Below are 16,752 nucleotides of genomic sequence, written 5' to 3'. Positions count from 1 at the left end.
ACTTAATAGCTGTTGAGTGTCGTATGCTTTCATAATTTGATTAGAATTTTATATTTCAAATTCTATTACAGAACATTTTTTATCCATCCTGTAAAATGTATGCTCCGGCTTTATTCAGTTGTAATTTTCATGTATTGATTTATGTTTTGGTTTCTAGGCTTCGAAGTTCCTTTCCAATTTTTTACAAATCATTGTTTTAGACTACTTAAAATCCATTAACTATGGGAAGCAACAGAAACTTTCATTATTTAATTGAATGATCCGAAAAAAGATTATTAACATTTTGATCTAATGTCTGGGGCTAGAAACTTATTTTTCTGGAATAGTGAGAGTTTTCAAGTAAACTTACATCACTTGAAAAAATTTCACAACAGTTCGGGAAGGAATTATTAACTTTTAAATGGTTTCAATATCTATAATTTTTAACTACTCGTTACGTTTGGCCATAAAGTAGTTAGAACGTATAGTTTCTTGCTAGAGCGCTATCCAAAGTATCCAAATACATTTTCTTATGGAATATCGAAAGCAGGATTTTATAAGCACCCTAAAAAATTACAATATTTCTTTGATCAGGTTCTCCATACAAGTTCCACGTGGATTCCCTAGCCAGTGGATATGTAACGGCCTATGGTCCTGGCTTGATCTATGGTGTGTGTGGTGAGCCAGGAAACTTCACAATCTCCACTAAAGGCGCTGGCGCCGGTGGTCTGTCTTTAGCAGTAGAGGGTCCCAGCAAAGCTGAAATATCTTGTCATGACAACAAAGATGGAACTGTGTCAGTTTCGTATTTGCCCACGGCACCTGGAGAATATAAAATCACCGTCAAGTTCGGAGATAAACACATCAAAGGCAGTCCCTACGTTGCAAAAATCACTGGTAAGAATTTCAGCGTCTGGTATAGTTTAAAATATGTTTAGATAATTGAAATAATCATTACAAATATTACGTTTACTTATCAGGCGAAGGTCGCAAGAGAAATCAGATATCGGTAGGATCGTCCAGCGAGGTGCAACTTCCTGGAAAGGTATCGGACGCCGATATCCGATCACTAAATGCTTCCATTACAGCCCCAAGTGGCTTGGAAGAGCCATGCTTCTTGAAGAAGCTGCCCAGTGGCAACATGTGCGTGTCTTTCACACCTCGAGAATCCGGAGAACACGTAGTCGCGGTTAAGCGAATGGGCAAGCACATTGCTAACTCCCCATTCAAAATTGACGTCAAGGACCGCGAGGTGGGTGACGCCAAGAAAGTCAAGGTGACTGGTAGCAGTCTCAAGGAAGGTAAAACACACGTCGAAAATACTTTCTCCATCGACACCAGAAATGCCGGATATGGTGGGCTCTCTCTGTCCATGGAAGGACCCAGTAAAGCTGAGATTCAGTGTAAGGATAATGAGGACGGTACACTTAATATTTCATACAAACCCACCGAGCCTGGCTACTACATTATGAATCTCAAATTCGCTGATCATCATGTCGATGGTTCGCCTTTCACGGTCAAGGTTTCTGGCGAAGGAAGCAATCGACAAAGGGAGAAGATCCAAAGACAGAGGGAAGCAGTTCCTATTACGGAAGTTGGTAGTCAATGCAAGCTCACTTTCAAAATGCCCGGAATCACCTCTTTCGATCTCTCGGCTACGGTAACCTCTCCTGTTGGCATCACTGAGGATGCGGAGGTCAAGGAAATCGAAGATGGCCTTTACGCAGTGGCTTTCGTACCTAAGGAGCTTGGAGTTCACACAGTTTCTGTTAAATATAAGGAAATGCACATCCCAGGATCACCTTTCCAGTTCACTGTGGGTCCCTTGAGAGACGGTGGAGCTCACAGAGTTCACGCCGGAGGTCCTGGACTCGAGAGAGGTGAACAAGGTGAGCCTTGCGAATTCAACATATGGACGAGAGAAGCTGGCGCTGGAACTCTTGCGGTGTCCGTCGAGGGTCCAAGCAAGGCTCAAATTGACTTCAAAGACCGCAAGGATGGTAGTTGCTATGTTAGCTACGTTGTTTCTGAACCAGGTAAGTTTTTTAAATTCAGTTTTCTATAGAAAAGGTTCTAACAAAGTAGTTTTTTTAAAGCATATAACTATATCCTATTTTTTCTCTCTTATACCTCGGACACTCTTTATTATCTCCTTGACTCATTTCATAACGAATATACAGCAATGTGTGTTATGTTATAATGCTCATTCTATGAAGCTTACATTGATGAACAGTCTGCCTCGAAAATTTAGTCAGCGAACCAAGTCTATATTTAATGAATGTCTGCCGAACAGACTTTAGTCACTTACAACTAGACAGGAGTAATTAAAGAAAAGTACCAGTCAAGGTATTACACTATAACTGAGATGTGAAAGTCCTTAAATTCTAAAATATGGTATGGATGCCTTGTGAACTGATGGAGTCAGCCAGCCGTTGTATAATCTGCGATTTTGCTTGCGTAGATGGTGTCGTACTCGTCGTCGTAAAATAGGATCGGATTTACATAAAGATAACCAGCTGTAAGAAACACGAGCAGCGTCTATAAGTGACTTATCGTCCAGCTCTTGTAGGATCAATTGTCCAACTTCTACTAGAAGTTGGCCGACGATATCGATTTTTGTGCTTCCAACTCCGAAGAATTGCATCACTTTCTTGAAATATTCCATGTTTCTTTCTTACACTTCAAACTACGATTGACCTTCATAGCCCAAGGCCATAGCTTTTATACCTGGAGCCCAGCGGGGTGTCTTTCCATGCTATTCTCTGATTGATTGGCTCAGAGAATAGCATGGAACGACACCCCACTGAGCGCCAGGTGTTGGTTAAGGTGTTGATTATAACCTGTTGGTTATCATTATGTTAATTTGATCCTATTTTACGACGACGAGGACGACACCATCTACGCAAGCCAAAGCGCAGATTATACAATGACTGACTTACTGCATCATCTCACAAAACATCCATATCAAAACGACAATTTAAACCAAAATTATTTAAGGCTCTCGACTACCAACATAAATTCGACATATCTAAAATGGTGAATGGATTCGGAAAGACAATAACTTTTAATTTTGTTCGAACGTCAACCCGAAACAAAAAGGATTTCGCACAAGTTAGAAAACGTCTTAGAATATAAGGACTTAAGCATCTCAGCTATAATTTAATATCCTAACTGGTACTTCTCTTTGAATACCTGCTTTTAGTTATAAGTGACTAAAGTCTGCTTAGCAGACATTTATAAGTATTTATGGTCTTTATAAATTAAGGGCTTAAACATTTCATAGCTAGAGTCATCATCCTGACTGGTACTTTTCTGTAAGCCCCTTTAAACATCTCTTCTTGGATCACTTGAACAAATTTTTCCTGAAAGACTATTGTTATGTATAGCATATTTAATTAAATCATTTTAGATTTTGCTGACCAAATTTTGCTATATGTAGTCATTTCTAATATTTTGTATTCATTTTACCATGAATATAGTTCACGGATTTGCAAATACTTTATTTCCACTTCATTAGTTTTCAATCTCAGCTAAGTAGATTTTTAAGTATTTTTTATTTTCTCCACAATATTTGAAACCCCTCATATAGATTACTGTTAAGAATTTGTCGAAATAGAATCCCACTTTCTTAAATTAAACTCTTTTTGTGCCAGGGATGTACGCTGCAAGTATTTCTTAGCAAGTAGGTCAAGGACAATTAAAAATTATTCAGCCGTGAAATAAAAATGCGGCAAGAAATTTGGAGATCATCCTATGTACCTGTCAGACAGTAGCAGTTGCATGTTTTAAAAGTAATTGATACATCAAAATTGCATTTATGTGAGTTTAATTTCTTGAAATAAACTTTTAAATTTAGAACTTCTGGCTTGTGTTAGTCGGCGACTTCCAAGCCTGTTTGCACCTTAAAATTTCAATATGTAATCATCCGCGAAGAAAGCTAACGCGCCCTAGCTTCATTTTACAGGTGGAACGATTGAAGAGGTGGCCCAACAAAGGAAGGCCATAAGAGGGCCTCACTTTGCATTTTACTAACAATTAAAATTTGTCGGATATAGGAATAATATTTTTCATTATAAAAGAACAAATAGAAACCTATCAACTGGTGCAAACAACTCACAATCGATATTTTCCGCTTTAGCTCCCGTTTTCCTCGGACGGTCACTTCTTTTTTGTTCCGAAAAATAAACGGTTTTTCATGAAAGAAGTTCATCGCCATTTCTTCTTTATTTTCGTTTTCTTGTACTCATCATGAGACCCGCTTTAACTGGCCGGATATACATTTTATAAACTACTAGAGTGTCGACCACGACATTGTGCCTTCAATCGTCAGTCATGGTGCAATATTTGCTTTTCGAAAGTCTTTCGGCAGTTGGCAGACTTTTCATTACAATAACGAGACAAAGTTTGCGGGTGGTCCGAAGTTCTCTCACATCCATCTGGCTTTAGAGTTTTGTACCCAGTTCCATCATCAACTTGCCGTGGGCTATCATCGCACCCTTCTCTCTGGCAATCCCAAAATATACATCGTCTATATTTGCTAAGGTGGACTCATATTTTGGTGGCGTGGTAGCCTGTTGCCTCGAAGATGTGAATACAGATGAGTGTGGCGATTATATTTGGGTCGCCTGCAAGAGCAAGAGAGACGGATTTTAGGGACAGAGAGGAGTAAGAGAAAGAGCGAAAAACGTTGAAGAGCAGAAGACTTTTAGTTCACGAAGCAGAGTCGGTTGGAGGAAAGTAGTGGTGCGCGACCAATCTCCGGTTGAAAAGCGACCCTCGTTTCCTTATTTTTATTTCTTCCTTTTCACTCTCCTAAGTCTCATTTACTGTTCCAATTCTATTTCACTCTTCTCTTCCTCGCTCACACTTTATTGTATCTTTCGCTTATCTCCCTCTGCTCATCTCCAATTTCTACTTTCTCCCTTCTTCTTTCCCTTCCTTTTGACAGCTTGGAGACTGTGTTTTCCTTCCGGTTACCCGGGATTATTTCCGTTCCATTTTTGGCTACTTGAAGATGGGTACTTTCAAGGCATGTACACAGCTTATTATCTCAGACCACGGAAGTGAGGATTCTGAAGATGACGGTCAGTTTGGATTAAAAAGGATAGGATTAATAAAATATTTTTTCTCGTAGAGGATGTGGTCCAAGTATCAGATGCTTTAACAGTTTAGGGAATTAGGTTGTTGATTCTTGAATTGCGTATAATGCCAGAATGGCATCTTGAATTTCCTAATAAGTATTAATTACATCGAAAGGATTATTATAAATCACTGATTTTGTATTCATCCTTGCACTGAATGAGACTAAAAAGGAGATCAGATTCTTGAATAAGAATAGAGAAATCTCAAAATCTTGACCTACTCTTATGTCCTAGATAGCATTTTAGCTTTTGATACCAAATAAGAAACTTTCCAACTAACTGAATTTAGTAGCTTCTTTCTCGAACTCTACTTATACCTAATGCTGCAACTTATCCCAATATTTAATTTCAGGTGAATATAGGGTAGGAATTAAATTTAATGACCAGCATATTCCTGACTCGCCACACAAGGTTTACATGTCACCAGCAATGGGAGATGCGCATAAGGTTGAGGTAGCTCAATTCCCTGAGAGCGGTGTGCAAATCGACAAGCCAACCACTTTCCTTGTTCGCAAAAATGGCGCGAAAGGAGAACTCGATGGAAAGGTACATTTTCTATTTCTATCATTTAATACTCCTCTCTGTTCCTTCTTAAATTTTCGTATCCAGTTTTTTAAATTAATATGTTCCTTAGGAGGTTTTGTCCTTCTTACAATTATTTGTCTTGATAATTTTTTTATCTCTTGAAATTTTCGTGTTCTGTGTCACTTTTTATTTTTAATGTTAAGGACAGTTTATTTCTTGCGCACAGCATATCAAATATAACTTCCTACTCTTGCGAAAATACCATTCTGCATCATTATGCGTGGGCAGGAATGGAGCATGTACAATTTCGCTAGAGAATGCTGTAAGATTCAAATATTTGTATTGCTTCGCTGAAAACAATTTTGTAATTTACAATTCAAATCTCGCGATTAAAAATAGTAAACTTGATTAAATAATTATCAACATTTCTAGATCGTTTCTCCAAGTGGGGTTGAAGACGATTGCTTCATTCAAGCAATTGACTCTGAGGAATATTCGGTGAGGTTCATGCCGCGTGAAAACGGAGTTCACAATATCCACCTTAAATTTAACGGGGTTCACATAAACGGAAGTCCGTACAGAGTCAAGGTCGGAAAAGTTGACGCAGATCCAGCTGCCATTCACGTTTATGGAAACGGTTTGTCTGAAGTTAAAACCGGACAAAAGACGGACTTTATCATTGACACGTGTAATGCTGGACATGGAGCTCTCGGAGTCACTGTGGATGGTCCCAGCAAGGTAGCCATGGACTGTACTGAAGTTGAGGAAGGATACAAAGTTAGGTACACACCTTTGGTACCCGGAGACTATTATATCAGTATCAAATACAATGGATATCACACAGTTGGTTCACCCTACAAAGTACAAGCGACAGGTCAGTAATTCTATAGAAAAATCAATTTATTGAGGTTTTAGCGATTAAAATGTGATAAACCACTTGAGTTTGTATTGACTATTGTAATCATCTGATTTCCAAAGTAAATGAAATGCAAAAAAAAAACACTCTCTAATTTAATACTGTTCTTAAATTATTAGGTAAATGGATTTATTTACTTTTGAGTACGTTAAAGCATATTTTACTGAATATTCAAGTTATAATTATATTAATTTACTATTTGTTGTTTATATATGAAATTAGAAGATAATTGAGCGGTTGGGTGCAGGAACGGCCTATTGTCATTTTTCGTAAGGTCGAAAGTCGATTTCAGCCTAGTCACGTGACTGAGCTGCCCGAGAGATAAAATAGTGCGATAGGGGGATATGCATTTACGCAATGACAGCCGAATGGAAATCCTAATTCTTAGATTCGTAACATTCGTAAACACAAAATTTGGGTTAGGAGAAGAGTCAAGTCATCGTGAGTTTTTTTTATAAGCAAATAACACTGTCAGGATGATAGTCCTAAAGTTTTTCATTTAAATCGAGGTTATGTTTACACGTACAATATTATGTTGTTTATTTAAGTATATTAAAAATTAGCAATCCGTTTAAATCCAGCACTTGACTCTGAACTATTGTGAAGCATTATGTACTCGAATTAATACTGAAAAAAAAAGAAATTAATTTGATGTTTTACAGCTTTTCCGTATTTGACAACCCCATTTTTACAACATTTTTCTGTTAATTTATTTTTTTATTTTTCATTGAGAAAACTTTGACAGAAGATAAATGTGTCCTTAATAAAAAACGAAAGTGGGTAGTTGCAGCAAAATTCTATTTGAAATCGCTATATTAAATTATATTTACATTTGAAATTAAAAAGTAACTTCGAAAATAAGAGGTACACTCGACTACGTTTGTTTAAATTCGAAATTAATTGCTGTTAATTGCGAAATTAATTTTCAGTGTGGCAAATTCAGCAGCTTCTACCAAATAGTAGAATTTTTAACCAAAAAAGATGAATTTCGAAACATAAATATGCTAAGCTTTGTTTGAACATTTAATTATTTTATTGAAAATTATACTATTTTGCTAGTCATATTTTTTTGGGTGAAGTTAATTATTTTCAATGGAAAAGTTCACTATTATATTTTTGATTCCGAATAATTCTCTTTTGGTACAAATTCTTCTATTTGGTTACAAATTTGATTGTTTTGTTGAAAATCTAATTACTTTGATAAAAGTTATCTTTTTTTGGTCGAAGATTCAACTGCTTTGTTTAAAATTTCTCTTTGGAAAATCCCTTCTCTTAGATTAATAATTAACTCCGCGTTAGAAGAGTCATATTTTTTTATAGAAAATTCATCTTTTATGGTTGAAGGTTAATTTTTTAAAAGTTTTATTCTAATATTTTTGATTTCGAATTTATCTCATTTGGTTGAAATGTAATTATTTTGTTGAAAGTTCAGCTATTTTTTTAAAAAACCTTTTTTTGTTTATTTGAAAGTTAATTATTTTTATTTGAAAAGTTAACTATTATCAGGATGGCCCCGCCCGAGAGAAGTAGAGAACTGAGAAAAAAGCAAGGGAGAAATATTACACCTGGAGATTTCCCGTTTTTTCATAATTCGCGCGTTTCCTAAATTTTGAAAGTTTACAATTAGAAAGGATATAGTTTTGAAAATATTTAGAATAATTAAGCTTCAGATCAAAGAATTATAAAATTGGAAGATTTTATGTTATAATTTCGAAAAAAGGACAATGTCAAAACATTAAAAATGTATTACTTTAAGATTAGTATTTTGGAAATTAGATAATTTAAAATTCAAAGGAATTAATTGAAAACCAAAATGAACCTTTAAAATCAAAGCTTCTGAAATTCTACAATTTTAAATTATTATAACCTAACAGAATTATAATTTGACATTCAAGCTGATTAGAAAAATTTGTCTAAAATCAAAAAATGAATTAAACTATTCTAAAAAAAACTTTCAAAATAAATTTTGATATTAAAACTTCATTTCAATTATTTGACGATAATGTAAATCGTTTAAAAAGTAATACGTTTTAAATTGTTAATTATACTTTCGAAAACGCGGGTCAGGGACAGTTTACAAAATGACAATTTACCGAAAGTGCGCAGACGGGTCTGTGCACATCTCCGCTGGTGAGGCACCAAATGCTGTCAACATACGCGGTTCGTTTAATTAGAGTTTTTTATGTATAGATTTCTGCTCGCGTATCAAAGCTGCAATCCAAAACTAAGATCGTATTTTCAAGTTTTCTTTTCAAATTCTTTACCTACACTAAACTTGTTGGTCTTAAAATTTTGTAAATGTCTTTGCCAATCGCGCTGTGCTAAGATACGTACACAATATTCAACATTCCAAAGGAAAAATCAAGAAATTCAAAAGTATATTTTACATAGGTCAAAATTTCCCTTTTTCCGAACTTTTTGTATACATTTGCTTTATCTTTTGATTTTCAAATTTGTATGCATATCTTAGCGGAGTGCGATTGACAAAGACATTAAAAAAATTTTAAGACCAAAAAGTTTAGTGTAGGTAAAAAATTTGAAGAGAAAACTTGAAAATACGATTTTATTTTTGGTTTGTAACTTTGACACGCGGGCACAAATCTATATTTAAAAAACTTTACTTAAACGAACCGCGTATGTTGGCCAGCGGAGATGTGCACAGACCCGTCTGCGCACTTTCGGTAAATTGTCCCTGATTCGAAAACGCAACCAATCAAATTTTAAGTGCAAAATTAAAACCTACCAAAGAGAAAAATAAAAAATGTAGCGTTCAACACGAAAATTAAGAACTATAAAATTGTAACCGTTTAAAATTACCGAAATAATTCAAATTACTGGTGTATCCATTTCAGATAGTTTAATATTTTTCTTATTCTTAACTTAATTTTTAACTTTTTCATTTCAAATATTCCTTTAAATCATTATTTATTCTTGAAATTTTCCAACGCAATATTTTTCGATTTAAAATTATTTGTTTGTTTAATTCTTGAACTAAAAATCAAACAATTTTAAGAAATTACATTGAAAATTTAAAAAAAAAATACAAAACTCAATTGTTGTAATACGATTCCAATTTTTTAAATTGTACAATCTAAAGCTTTTCAATTCTAAATTGCTTTATATTTGCAAGTTAAATTATGAAATTCAAAACAGTCTACCAATGCTTTTAATATGAAATTTTGAAGTATTTAATAGCGAAATTGCCCTGACATTGTTAATATTGTAATTTGAAACTACTATATTGTGAAATTTTAAATTCGAAACCTACAAAAACTAATTTAAGAAAAACTTTGATTTAAGGCCTCAAAGAAAAAACTGTTTCAGAATTGCGCACTCAGAGCGATAATTTTAAATTAAAATTATAAACATTTTGAAGACGTTAATTATACTATTAATACTCGTAAGTATCATATCATGTAGTATCAAGTGATATTTAAAACGACTGTACAGGTTGTTTTACTGAAGCATGTGACTTTTATAAAAAAAAGTTACTGCCATTTTCACCGTCCAAAATTGCTAAATTTTAAATATTGCGAGAAATATTGTGAATGTCTAAAGTTTAATTATTCTAAAAATTGTGAAAATTATATGCTTTCTAATCGGAAACTTTGAGAACTTGGCCACCGTGATAATAATCAACTTTTCAAATAAAAATAATTAACTTTCAACCAAGAAAGTCGGACTTTTGAGCAAAATAGCTGAAGTTTCAAACAAAATAATTAAATTTTTAATCAAAAGAGACGTAAAGGGAACCAACAATTTAATAGTAAAATTTTCAAACAAAAAATTAACTTTCAACCATCAAAGATGAATTTTCGATGAAAAAGATGAGTCTGCTAAAAAAGATTAATTAGTAATCTAAAAAGACAGATTTTATATTTAAAAAAAAACGAATTTTCAAGAAAACAGTTGAATCTTCGACCAAAAAAAGATGACTTTTATCAAATTAATTAGATTTTCAACAAAACAATCAAATTTGTAACCAATCCAGATAACAAAACAGTTTGCGGCAAGCGTGCCTAAACCTTGCGATGCAAGATCCGGAAGCTTGCATTGCAAGGCTTAGGTAATCTTCCTGCAAATAAGACAATGTCCGCCATGCGGCGATATTGCGAGGCAAGATTAAGGGACCAATGCCATGGGAATCTTCCTGCAAGCTTGCCTGCAATATTGAGGGAACATTGGGGGAAGATTCGTGGGCAAGTTTTATTACAAATTTCTTTTTATAAGTACCTTACATCATACGTTTTTGTAGACACGTAAGGCAACATTCTGGGAGAACATTAAAAAACTACTGCGGAGCCCTAGGTGCCATGCAAAACTAATGCGCAATGAATCAAGTCCAAGATTGACAGGCAACGTTTCCTCAATCTTGCTTCGCAATCATCGACATATAGAAATTGACCGGTAACGCTGCCTTTATCTGATTCAGGACACTGTCAAGTGCATTGGTGACCACGGGTATTACCTGAATACTCTGTATGGTTAATTAAAAAAAGATAAACAATAAATTAGAAATTTGTAGTTATAATAAGTTGAATTTTAAAAAACATTCATGTAAAATAACTTGTTTCAGATAGATTATTTTAAAAACTTGGTCACCTTCAATTCTTCTTGAAATTGGATTGAAAATGCTACAATAATAATCGTTTTGTGAGTTCAAAAATAATGTCATAAGTGTCAAAAATTTGAACAATATTTCTATAACATTAAAAATAACCATTTGTATTGCATGGGTACAAAACTTCATATTTTAAGGTTTTGTTTTTGTTGTAACATTTTTTATTTTACTTATATTCAATAACTTTACTTACGTATGACAACATATCCCCATATAAATGTCTTGACAGCGCCCACAAACTACACAGACTGTCATCATTTTTATATTTATTTACAATAAATTATAATTAAATAAATTATAAATAAATCAATTCTGAAAAGTGCGATGAACGTCACATTATTTGGGCACTCGTGACACAAAGCACGATCCTATGCTGAGCCAAACTTCACCCAACAAAAATATTCTTGACCAATCAGCTTTATCTAGAAAGAGATAGGTCTACTCCCATATGTTTTTTCTCTCTCTAGAGCCCATTACCGTTCTCCCCACAGCATTACCGGTCCATTTCTATATGTTGATGTTCGCAATATTGCCACATGACGAACATTTTCTTATTTACGGGAAGCTTGTCTGAACCTTCCGATGCAAGCTTCCGAAACTTGCATGGCAAGATTTAGGCAAGCTTGCTGCAAACTCTTGTGCTATCTGGGAAATAGAAGAACTTTTAACAAAAAGAAAATTATTCTGAACCAAAAATATAATAGTTCACTTTTCCATTGGAAATAATTAACTTTACTCTTAAAAATATGGCTAGCAAAATAGTTTAATTTTCAATAAAATAATTAAATGTTCAAACAAAAGTTAGTATATTTATGTTTCCAAATTCATATTTTTTGGTTAGAAATTCTACTATTTGGTAGAAGCTGCTGAATTTGCCAAACTGGAAATCAGATACATTATATTTTGCATTATTCAACACAGCAGGTCCCGAAGAGATCTCCCGATATAGTTGATTTTTAATAGGTACTTCTGGTTCAAATCTTTAGTTGAGGACAATTAATTTCGAATTTAAACAAACATAGTCGAGTGAACTTCTTATTTTTTAAGTCACTTTTGAATTTCAAATGTAAATATAATTTAATATAAAGTTTTCAAATAGAATTTTGCTGCAACTACTCACTTTCGCTTTTTATTACGGACACATTTATCTTCTGTCAAAGTTTTCTCAATGAAAAATAAAAAAATAAATTAACAGAAAAATGTTGGGTTTAAACGGATGCTGGATTTAAACGGATTGCTAATTTTTAATATACTTAAATAAACAACATAATATTGTACGTTTAAACATAACCTCGAATTAAATAAAAAACTTTAGGACTATCATCCTGTCAGTCCAAACACTTTTGTGCTTTTAACCATTTTAAAGAAAAAATACAAAAATTAACTCTATAAACAGTCTCATTATTTGCATTTTCGAGGCATTTTTTATCTAATATTTTAAAAAAACTGGCCACAATGTTAGTTACGTGCCTGACTGTAACTCAATCAAAAAATCCATTAATAACAACAAATTCTCAATTTTGTATACTTAATGATTCATAATTTCATTATTATACATTACTTAACGCAATACAAGAATAATTTTTTAATTGTTTATACTTTTTAGAAAATCATCATGTGGTTCAAAAATGCTCTTCCCCCATCTTTTTCATTTAGAATTCATCAAATAATAACAAGTTTTTCATATTTTTTTTACGTTAAAGGGTTATACGGGAGAAGCCACTATTCTAAAATTTTACCAAAAAAACTCACGATGTTCCAAAACTTGAATCTTCTCCTAAGCCAAATTTTGTGTTTACGAATGTTACGAATCTAAGAATTAGGATTTCCATTCGGCTGTCATTGCGTAAGTGCGTATCCCGAATTGCACTGTTTTATCTCTCGAGCAGCTTAGTCACGGGACTAGGCTGAACTCGACTTTCGACCTTAAGACAAATGCAAGTAGGCCGTTCTTGTACCCAACCGCCCAATTTTATACATGATCACTATACTTTTAATAAAAATCAATATGTTTAAGTTCTGTCAAATTATATGTTGTAAGAGAAATATTTGAAAGTATTTTCGAAATTTTCAAAGTTCTTACGGGTCGTTGTCCACACATTCTGAAATTTTAGTTGCGGCCGTTTCGTAAATTTTCATGATTCAGCAGATATATATTTAAATTTAAAATTAAGTATGTTTGATTTTTTACAATTCTTTTGAAGCGTAGAATATAAAACTGAATGTTTTGACATTATGCATTTTTGAAAATGGGAATAAAATAAAAAAATTTAATTAAGAAGTTCAAAGTTGTTAAAATTTGATAAAAATCAAACTATTATATATGCCTTAGTTATCAAATAATTTTTTGAATTTTTAATATTTCACTTTTATAATTTTGAATTTTTCTGTGAAAATTGAGGTGCTAAAAAAATTATTATATTTGTTTTTGTTAACTAGAAATAGTAAAATTTTGATTTCTTTGATTTTAAAATGATCAAATTTTTGAAATTCTATTCTAAAATTTTTCAATCTTGTAGGTTTTGAAATTCTTATGTTTTAGAAATTTTAATATTAAATAATTCAAATTAAAAATAATTATGTTTAAAATAAAACTGTTCCACTTTGAATAATTTGAATTATAAATGATACATTTTCAACTTCTTTCGAAGGAAACTGTCGAATGAAAAAAACATTATTCTGATATTCTTCAATGTTAAGAGCTTCTGATTTAAAATTTGTCAAGTTGAAATTCTTTCAATTTCCAATTATTCAATTTCAAACGCTTTCATTTAGAAATGATACTGATGATAAAATAAAAATAAAAATTTGGATATATTACCAAATTGAGAGTTATAATCTATTTTAATTATAATGTTTTATTAATATATTATATAATCGTATTCCTAAATTGTGCTTTTAAAGAAGCTCTTTTTCAAGGGAACAGCGCTCATCTTTAAATACAAATTTGAAAAAAATGGTAATTATTTTAGCTTAGTCTATTGCTACACTTTTTAAAGGAATAACAATTTTTTTAATTCAGTTTTTAGAAAACAAAACATTTTCATATGTATACAATTACTGACAAAAATACTTCAGTTGGTTTGTATAGTTCTATTTTTTAAAATTTTCCAAATATCACAAACTTTTGACCTCTCTTACATGCCTAACAAGTTTGACCTATTTACGCAATGAACCTTTCATTGGAAATTAAAATTAAATAAAAACATTTTATTTTATGGATAGACATTGAAACCCAGAAGAACATTTTTTCTGGAAGTTTAAGTTTGATAATTGAATTAATATAATAGCTTGTTTGGCAAAGCATAACAGTTAGTAAATACACAGCAATCTAATTTTTTAAATCCTTAACAGAAAAAAGTTGAACCTTTTTTGTATTGTTCTACTTTGAAACATTCTTATGAATGTTTTGTTATTTCAGGAAAAGATCTTGCTGAAAGAGGAGCACAAGAAACGAGTACTATTGTCGTGGAGACCGTTCAGAAAATTTCGAAATCCAAAAATGCAGGTCCAGTCCTTCCTCGCTTCAAGTCAGATGCCAGTAAAGTAACGAGCAAGGGCATGGGTTTGAAGAAAGCTTACTTGGGCAAGCAGAATCAATTCACAGTCAACGCTGGTGACGCCGGTATGTAAATTTTTTTAAACTATCATTATCTGCTGTTACCGCGTGGTTTATAAAATATTGTTCTTTTTTTTAATTTAAAAAGCAGGGAAAGGTCAATTTGAAAAATTGCTTAGTTGACTATAAACTTATTGTGTCAAACGTATATCTAATGAATATCTGCTTAACAAAATTTTTTAATTTCAATATGATGTTGGAACAAAATTAAAAGCATTTGTCTTTCCGAATCCACTTACCAGTTTGGCCTTTATCTGTAGAATAATATCAAAATATAACTTTGGCTTCGCTGCTGCAATTTTAAATCCTTACTGGTATTTTCTTCGAAGAATCTCTTTAGTTTTTAATTCGACTATATTTAGTTAAAACAAGTTAAGCGAAACAGCAGGTTTCCATAAATTGACTGCAGTTGATTGAAGACACATGAAATTAACCCTTCAAGTGCATTGTGTGTCATACACAATTTACTGTAAGTAAAGTCGTTTAGCAGACTGCGCAAGCGTCAGTCTGCTAGCAGCAGCTGCTGAAAGTTGAGGTAAAAAAATCGTGTGGTGCAAATAAATACATTTTCAGGTTAAAATAATTAACATTGCGTGAGGTATGCATTTTTAAGTAAAAAACCCATTTTTACACTTTCTTTTGATAATTTTTTTTAACAAACTTAAAGTAAGTAAATTGCTATAAAATCAACTCTACCTGATAAAAGATACCTTAAACTATATCGGATAATCTTATTGTAACAAAATATTCAATAGGTGTTAAAAAATACATGATTAACTACGCTGGGGTGTTGAACACCCACGCTGCACTTTTCTGTGATTTTTACCATGTATGCACTTTGAGGGTTAGTGTTTTGTGGGGAGTGGAGGGGGGGGGGGTTAAAAAAGCAAAAAGTTTCAAAAATTAGATTTGTTAGTCACCCTGTAAAGTATCTAAACGAAGTGCTGTAGCTTTCCAAGAAATTAACAAAATTAAACTTTAAATATTTTTTGCTTAGTGAGTTTCTTAATAAATTTTTTATTTTGTACAGGTAACAATATGTTATTCGTCGGTGTATATGGACCCAAAGGACCATCTGAGGAGGTTTTCGTGAAGCATGCAGGACGTAATAACTACAACGTAAGCTACTTAGTTCGCGAACGAGGCGAGTACATAGTTATTGTCAAATGGGGCGACGATCATATTCCTGGATCGCCATATAAAGTCGAAGTTTAGATACTAGATCTTAAACGAAAGACGGAGAATCAAATCATTGTTTTTTATTTATGCGTAGCAAATAATTGCGCGTACAAGGTCTCAAATATGAACTATCTACAGCGAACCACAGCATCTAGATTTGCCAATTCATAATCGCCTAAATCCCGCGACTCCAATCGACCAAGTCTATATATTTTAGTTACGTAGAATCGTTATTTGGTATTTTCAAGAGTAATTTAGGATATATGACGTTATCGCCCTGAATATTTTTATCAGATAGTTATGACAGTGTTTCTCACAATTGTATTATATCGAAATTTTAATATTAATATGTGTGATGTCATTAAATTAAGAGGAGGACACGAGATTTTTTCATTTCGCAATTAAGTATCGCTCAATGTAATTGAGCGCGTGATTTTCATTTATCAGAGATTTAGGTTAACGTGGAGATAAGAAAAGGTGAAATTAATAGCCTACTCCTGGGACTTTTGATCTGTAGGTCAGTTACTTAAAGTATGTAACCAGCCAATCGTGCCTTCGACCCTGTTTTAATAAAAATCAAAATCTCATGCCATACCGAGTCCTTATTGCATTACGATGAGCTATAATTATGTTATCGATTAAAGCGTATTATAGAATAAATATATTGCCCACTGTCTATGACATTATTGTAGAAATAAAACTAATATATTTATTATCATCATGTGAATTTTCATTCATCATGCTCATTGGATGTTTAAGATTCCTTTTTTTA

The 16,752-nt window shown here is 32.8% G+C and overlaps 1 protein-coding gene across 8 annotated transcripts in view; it reads left to right on the top strand.

Annotated features, from left to right (window-relative positions):
* The window catches only part of LOC117170707 (filamin-A), a 128,792-nt gene that overhangs the window by 103,185 nt on the left and 8,855 nt on the right, over positions 1-16,752 (top strand). For 4 of the 8 annotated variants that reach the window (XM_033357703.1, XM_033357699.1, XM_033357702.1 and 1 more), the window contains 6 exons: positions 574-876; positions 960-2,015; positions 5,473-5,666; positions 6,078-6,519; positions 14,604-14,807; positions 15,832-15,945. In XM_033357703.1, the coding sequence (XP_033213594.1) occupies positions 574-876; positions 960-2,015; positions 5,473-5,666; positions 6,078-6,519; positions 14,604-14,807; positions 15,832-15,945 (2,313 nt within the window). Of the gene's footprint in view, positions 1-573; positions 877-959; positions 2,016-5,472; positions 5,667-6,077; positions 6,520-14,603; positions 14,808-15,831; positions 16,573-16,752 lie in introns of those variants that run through there. The other 4 variants (XM_033357701.1, XM_033357704.1, XM_033357700.1 and 1 more) reach the window with 1 other exon arrangement.

Source organism: Belonocnema kinseyi, chromosome 4 (genome assembly GCF_010883055.1).
Source record: "Belonocnema kinseyi isolate 2016_QV_RU_SX_M_011 chromosome 4, B_treatae_v1, whole genome shotgun sequence".
In the NCBI taxonomy this organism is placed as follows: domain Eukaryota; kingdom Metazoa; phylum Arthropoda; class Insecta; order Hymenoptera; family Cynipidae; genus Belonocnema; species Belonocnema kinseyi.
This window is presented reverse-complemented; position numbering and strand designations above follow the sequence as displayed.